The sequence below is a fragment of the Taudactylus pleione genome, unplaced genomic scaffold (genome assembly GCF_031769625.1).
Source record: "Taudactylus pleione unplaced genomic scaffold, aTauple2 ptg000296l, whole genome shotgun sequence".
Taxonomy (NCBI): Eukaryota; Metazoa; Chordata; class Amphibia; order Anura; family Myobatrachidae; genus Taudactylus; species Taudactylus pleione.
Genome location: NW_028284698.1, coordinates 15,885,847 through 15,893,418, shown reverse-complemented (window position 1 = coordinate 15,893,418; position 7,572 = coordinate 15,885,847). Strand labels below are relative to the sequence as shown.

Genomic DNA, 7,572 nt, shown 5'->3' with positions numbered 1-7,572 from the left:
GCGTAACTGAAGCTGTATGTCAGTTTATGTAATAATCTCAAGACTGCTATTGTTACTCTATTTGGTCTTGTGAGACGCCTATTGTACACCTTTCATTATGAATATTGATTATTACTGTTCTTTACATTATTGTTAGCTCTAGCTCCCTTTTGTCTTTCTTTATCCTTCCTCCATTTAAAATTAAAATATTCAATGAAACATGTTTAAAAAAATAATAAAACATATATTATGTACATACATGCAGAGACCTCCATTGGTGTAACCAGCAGTGCTGCTGCCTGAGCTCTGTGTACTTATAGGCAGGGTGGCTTTGGCAGGGTTCTCCAGGTGGAGTTGGTAAATGAGAACCCATGAAATACTGCCTGGTCCTTGGATGTTATTGGCTGTTTGCTGGCCTCTGCTGCTTCCAGACTTTCCAGGTGGTTCTTTCTGCATCCAGAGTGAGGAATGGCTGGCTACAGAAAGAAGAAATACAAGTGCTTATTGCATCTTTCATTTCAATGTGTAAGATAGAAAAATAGCATTTATGGAACTTCTGTGTACTCTGGGTCTGATTCAGAGCCGCTCGTAAGCGGCCGCTCGTTTGCTCCGAGCGATGTTCGCACAACTGCGCATGCGTATGGGTTGTAATACGCATGCGCGAACCAGTCATTGCGGTCGGAAATTGTCTGCTCGCAAAATAGCGAATGCCTGCTAATTTGAGCGACAGAATGAGGCGTTTGTGGGTGGTAACAGGGGAAGGTGCCTGAAAACGGGGAGTGGAGATCCGAATGCTGGCGTGCCAAATGGTCAAAACGGGCGTTTTAAGGGTGTGCATAATTAACAAAGCAGCGTCATCGACCACGTCACTTGGTTGTTTCTTAGCCTGAACTGCTCGCATGATTGCGGTAGGAAAATCCTACCACAAGCACTGCGAGCAGTTCATACGACTTTCGATGTACTCGATTAATCTAATAAATAGCGGAGATGACGTAGGATGCGAGTGGCCGGGGGGCATCTTTTTAAAAATAGCGAGTGCATGTTTCGTTCGCCCGTTCAGACATAGAGGCGTCAACAGACCGCAAAGAGCGAGCGCTATTTAAATATCCGGCCCCTTTTTCTGAACGAGCGAGCGCAAATAGCGTCCGGCTCTGAATCAGGCCCTCTGTGCTCTCTGGAGAAGCCTACGTAACCTAGAAAAGCTCCTTGGTGTGCAGAGAGGATAATGAGTTTCCAGAGGCTCACTGGAAAGTGTAACTATCACTTTACGCTCCAACCACGTTATTTCCCCTCATTCATTAACATAAACATTTAGTGTTTCTCCTGCAATACTGTAAGATGCTATAAATCCCCATTAATAGTGGAAATGTTCCCTTTGTAGAAAAAGGAAATGCACCATGTCCGACGTTATTTCATTTCCAAAATATCACTCTGAGAATGTAAGTCTCAGATCTTGTAGCTCTGGAAACGTAGGAGTGCCGGTATACCTAGTCCCTGCTTCATAATGAGCTCCTTTATTCTGCCCAGCATCTCTGCTTGTGCTAACTTGTGGCCTTCCACAGATGCCAACATCTTGCCCACGTGTCTTGTTGGAAATCTTGGTGCACTGGGTGCTCACAGCTGGCTTTACTCAGTGACTGTGTTGTGTTTCACCAATGATCCCGAAGAGGAAATCTCTTTGTGCCCTGAACCAGCATTAATGAGAATGACGCCTGTCACAAGGCACTATGGGGTCTATTTAGTAAACAAAATAAAGGCTTTTGTCCAGCATTATTTCTCTAATAACAGTGCTGCAGCCCCCATAGGTTTCAATGGGGACTGTGCACATAACTGTATTTAAACAAATGAGAGAAGCAAAGCTTCTTTCTACAATATAACGCCATCTAAGGATGGCATTATGTGCACCCTCGGGGGAGATAAGCAGGAAGATACCAATCTCTTCCTGCACCCCAGGCCCCCCTGGGGCAGAAAGGTAAATGATGGCAGTGGACTCTGGGCCTTTCAGACGCGCTCGCGAGCACTGAGCGCTCGCAATCGGGTCGATGTTGGCCCAGTGTGCATGCGCACGAGGGAGCCGGCTCCGTCGTGCACATGCGCGAGACCCGGATAGCGACGGCCAAGCCGTCGCTATGGGTCTCGCTACAAAGGGGTGGTGCTGTCGATCGTGAGTGACAGCACGCCCCCTTTGGTGGGCATGACGGGGGCGTTCCCATGGGAACCCCTACCGTCTGGGACCAGCCCCACTGACATCACAAGTGATGTCAGTGGCAGTGCTCTCGCCTCTGATAGAGCCGAAAGCACTCCAGGGCTTGCGGCAACGAGACCCTATTACAAGGGTCTCGTCGCAAGCTCAATGGTCGCGATGGTCTTGATCATCGTGACCATCTTTTTGGCCGCTCGCTATAGCTGGAGGCCGCTCTAAAATTAGGAAGGAAGGCCCTGTTTCAGAGCGAGTGCTCTGTCAGAGCATCCGGCTCTGAATCAGGGCCTCTGTTATCTCCTCACTAGGTCTGTCCCGGCACCCAAAAAAATATAAATATATAGATAAGATGCAACCAGAAAGAGGTGATGCTTTTATGCCGCTATTCACTATCCTTTTTAAATAGAGGAAAATAACCAAACCTAGGCGCTCCAATAATTTATAATGTATCAAGTAAATAACTAAAGTGCTGCTACACCTGTTGTGGGGAGATTAACCCCAAGTGACTCAAAAAGTAAAAAGAAAAGGGTTCAAGGAGCGCAGATAGTTCATATGAAGTTTAATCATAAAATACTTAATTGAATATAAGGGTGAAAAAACAATATAAAAAAAAAATATGTGCATAAATAAAACAATAAAAAATATATGGCATCCTGCAACAACAGTATATAGTTCTGTGTTATACTTACTGGAGCGGGTATGTATGGGGGTGCAATTCTAAGAGCTTCAATTGAGACCCAGTCAACATGCTGGAAGAATGGATGCTGGCGGATCTTTCCATGCACTCCGAGACGTCTGGTCGGATCTTTATCGCGCAGCTGAAAAAGTGATTTGTATTTAATTTAGTGACTTTAATTAATACAGCAGAAGTGCTCAACACATCATTTTATACACATTTCTGCTGCCTGGCACAGAGGAATATAAAGTGATCTGTCCATGGCCACAGTATGATAACACTGAGATTCTATCTGGGGACTGTAGCATGTCTCACATTGGGCATCTATCTGGGGTCTGTAGCATGTCTCACATTGGGCATTCTATCTGGGTTCTGTAGCATGTCTTACATTGGGCATTCTATCTGGGTTCTGTTCTGTAGCATGTCTTACATTGGGCATTCTATTAGGGTTCAGTAGCATGTCTTACATTGGGCATTCTATCTGGGGTCTGTAGCATGTCTCACATTGGGCCTGATGCAGAGGAGGATAAGGAAACATAGGAGTGCATTTATAACATCAGACAAAAGTGCCAGATGTTATAAATGTGTGTATTGGAGACACACTGCGCAAGCATCCTGATGGTTACCGCCAGGGGACGCAGATAGAAATTTCATGGAGACATATGCAATTCTGAAAGATGTTCCTGGCAGGTTACAGGGGGTGGCTTATGTCGGTTTGCAGGTTGGCAGGCTGTGTCACGAACTGTATTGTAAGATGCATTCCACTAGCACTGGCGGCCATGTACCATCAGACATTTTAAGCAACCATAGGATTGCTCTAATATCCGATGGTGCATCCAATGTCCAATCTCTGGTGTAATTATTCAGGGGCACCGACAGCCGTGTCGGGCCCGGGTGAAGAAGGGGCGTGGCCTAATTGCAGGATGTGTGGCTATGCCCCCTACGAAGAAAACAACATATTTGCAGCGCCGCGAAGAGCCGCTACATGCTGGGGAGGTAGGCGCTGTGAGACCCTCAGGCGGCGCATAGCCAGTGGAGGGCGCGATTAGTGTGATCGCTCTCCCCACAGGCATAGGAGACTGCTGTGGCTGCTACTTAGCAGCTGCGAGCAATCTCCCACTGCAGCCCAGCACACAGCAGCGTGTGCTGGGCTGCTTTGATGTAAGAGGGAGGGGGGGCAGCGCCAGACCCGGGCCCCCATTGGACCCCTCCAGCAAGCCCGGGCAATTAGTACCGCTTCCCCCACTATCGGCGCCCCTGCAATTATTGTGCACTGCAGCAAATTACAGCCACAGCCAGTAGCATACATTCCCAGTAGCTATCATCATTTCCCACTCCAGGAACACCTAAGCACCAAGCCATTCCTTCCCATATGCCCTGTCATATGTCTGTGCAACAATGGGGGATCAGGTCTGATATCATTATAAAGTGGACAATTGTTTAGAAATTTGGAAATAAAATAATTACCGTTATAAATCTTACTAGGCAAATATATAGTTATATGTAACATCATGGTGTGCAAGGCCAGGGGTACACAGCCAGAGTTCTCCAAAGACCACACATGTGACAATTAGAAATATGTATATGGGCTCTGTAAGAATAATTAGTATTTCTCCAGTTTATCTCCCTATAGTTACTTATCTTATTATTGTCTCTTTTTCTAACAAGAATGATTGCAGAGAAAATAATTTGATGATGTAGTCAGTTGTGTATGTACTTCAGTGGTGTCACTATAGAGGGTGCGGGTGGCACCGGGTGACATTATCTGGGGGTGACACCAAAATAGCAGAGCTGCTTTGCTCTTGTGCTGTCACCCCCTCGGATTGTGAAAGCAGAGCTGGGAAAGGCTGGGGCCTCCCAGCAGCAACCATGACGAGTATGGTGGCGTGACATTGCATTCATGCCAACAAAAAATGGCACAAATCAGGGGTATGGTCTTACAGGGCACGAGGCCATGCCCACTTTTGCCACTTTTGGTCATTTATTAGGTCAGAGATTACTGATCTGGCATGATTTCGAAAAGTTTGCCTCTAAATTTATAGTGGCAATCAGTTATATGGCAAAACCAGACTTATAACTGATTGCCACTTTAACTTAAGTGGTGAAATCATACCATAATCTTGAAACCTATAGCACAGTGATAAATGGTATTTTAAATTAAATCTAGGATTTCCCTCATGCTGTATATAATGTTATACAACGTTATCTATAGCCATTAGAATTGTATAAGTTACAGAAATAACGTAATATCTAGGTTACCTTTACAATGATGTCTCTGGCTGCTGCGCCTGGTGCTTTAAATAGCTTACGTTGGAAGGTAAGTCTGCTGGTGATCATTTGGGTTAGGATGACACCAAACGAATACCAGTCAGCACCAGCGTTGTAGTTCTTGCCAGACCGCATCTACCAGAAGAGAGATAATAGTTATTATGGCTGTCACCAGTCCCTCTCTAATTTAGACTCTTTTATCTCACTGCCCTAGTCCATCACTCTATATAATAAGTGTTTATGTGGGGATAGAAAACATGGAGGTAGAATAACAATACAATGTAATGCTCCAATTCAGAACACTGATGAGTGACTGTGCAAGCTTGTAATCATATTGGCATGTGCTGGGTTGTATGGGGAAGGCTGCATGTATACTATACAGGCATTACTATTACTCAGCTCCTTATTTCATTATTTATAAATCATGGATATTTCCCTGACTTGAGATATCAGGAATATAATAATAGTTACTATCTAGTCTCCTACCTTACTCACCTTTTCTTATTATTTACATAGTAACAACTAAAGACAGCATTATAAATAAAGTGATGATGATGATGGCCATTATTATAAAGATCCAAATAAATAACTAAAAAGTACTTGCCATCCCCTCATAATGTGTAACCAGCACCAGTGCTCAGGGCCGCCATCCTGATGGGACTGCCGGGACTGGAGTCCTGGGCCCGGACACCTGTCAGAAAGGGGGGGCCTGCTGTCTCCATCACATTGAGTTGACCCAGCGGGCGCCAGGACCCGCCACGGCTCTAACAGTCTTGCTCCGGCTGCCCGGGAACACATGCAGGAGCGTCAGTGTTTGGGGGCCGGGACTTAGCAGAGGAGACAGCACAGCAGCAGATGGTAAGTTTAAATGTGCTGTGCTTGTGATTGTGAAAGTGGGGGAGAGGGGGGCTGGCTGGACACACACAGAAGAGGGGGCTGTCTGGACACACACAGAAGAGGGGGCTGGCTGGATACACACAGAAGAGGGGGCTGGCTGGATACACACAGAAGAGGGGGCTGGCTGGACACATAAGGGGGCCTGGCTGGACAGATAAGGGGGCTGGCTGGACATACACAGAAGAGGGGGCTGGCTGGATACACACAGAAGAGAGGGCTGGCTGGACACATAAGGGGGCCTGGCTGAACAGATAAGGGGGCTGGCTGGACATACACAGAAAGGGGGCTAGAGGATACATAAGGGGGCCTGGCAGGACACACATAGAATGGGGGCTGGTTGGACACATAAGGGGGGCTGGCTGGAAAGATAAGGGGCTGGCTGGATACAGAAGGGTTCTGGATGGACACAGAAGGGGGTCTGCTGGACACACACAGAAGGGGGGCTGGTTGGACACATAAGGGGGGCTGGCTGGATGCACATAAGGGGGGATCTTGCTGGATGACCATAAGGGGGGCTGGCTGGATGCACATAAGGTGGGGTTAGCTGGATGCACATAAGAGGGCAGGCTTGATATTTTTGGGCCAAATTTTTTTTGTAGGAATAAGGTAGTGGGGGAAGGGGGGCCCTGCCAATTTTGTCAGTCCCAGGCCCCACAATTTCTGATGGCAGCCCTGCCAGTGCTATAGCCAGGAATTGGTGCAGCTAAAGCAGAGGGACAAACAGGGGGTGTGGGGATTAGCTCTCTGCAGTGTTGGATCACCAGTGATCTTGCAGATACAACTGTAACAAGGTAGTCACATGTGAAATAACAACAATTTAAGGGCAATCAAAACTTTTGAACAATAAACTGGGTAGAAGCAGCCTCCTAAACCACCTTAATGAAGGAAACACCAACTTCACAGGCTTATATATAAAATAAAGTTATGTAGGTGGAAGGAATGGCGCTACTACCTCAGATGGATTGAAAATATCCAAGTCAAGGATAAAAGAGAGAACAAAGTTATTCAAAACATATATATTACATAAGATCAAAATAATATAAATAAGGCGGCAACCAAAAAACAGCTTCTCACCATTAGACAAGCCTGCAGTGGGCTTATTGAAAACACAGCAAAATCAAGAGGTCCCAGGCTATGCATCTCAGCACCACTCCAGAGAGTGTAATATGTCCTGGCTTGCTGACGGTCAAAGGTCCCCCAGTAGCATGCAGTCCATAACACATTTCGAATTGTATTCGATTCTTCTACAGATGTGGATCCACAATTCGAAACGCGTTATGGAGTGCATGCTACAGGGGGACCTTTAATGGCAGACTCTGGCCTTCGCTGTCAGTATCCTCTAAAACAAGGGTGGGAAACCTTTTTTCTGCCGAGAGCCATTTTGATATATATAACATTATTTGCGGGCCCGCTTCAGGCCACCCCCCCTCTGTGTGATATCACATGGGGGCAGGGCCACAATCGCTGGTGATTACAGCAATGCCCGGAGCATCCTCAGGATGCTCCAGGGAGCTGTCAGGGCAGTGGTGTGACCGTCTGAAGCATCCTAAGG

The 7,572-nt window shown here is 46.5% G+C and overlaps 1 protein-coding gene across 1 annotated transcript in view; it reads right to left on the bottom strand.

Annotated features, from left to right (window-relative positions):
- Window positions 1-244: 244 nt before the first annotated feature.
- The window catches only part of LOC148511739 (protein kinase C delta type-like), a 50,997-nt gene continuing 43,669 nt past the window's right edge, over window positions 245-7,572 (bottom strand). The window contains exons 7-9 of the mRNA XM_088482937.1: window positions 5,115-5,258; window positions 2,869-2,997; window positions 245-455 (exon numbers count right to left, since the gene is read on the bottom strand). Of these exons, the coding sequence (XP_088339063.1) occupies window positions 294-455; window positions 2,869-2,997; window positions 5,115-5,258 (435 nt within the window). The 3' untranslated portion in view covers window positions 245-293. The remainder of the gene's footprint in view (window positions 456-2,868; window positions 2,998-5,114; window positions 5,259-7,572) is intronic.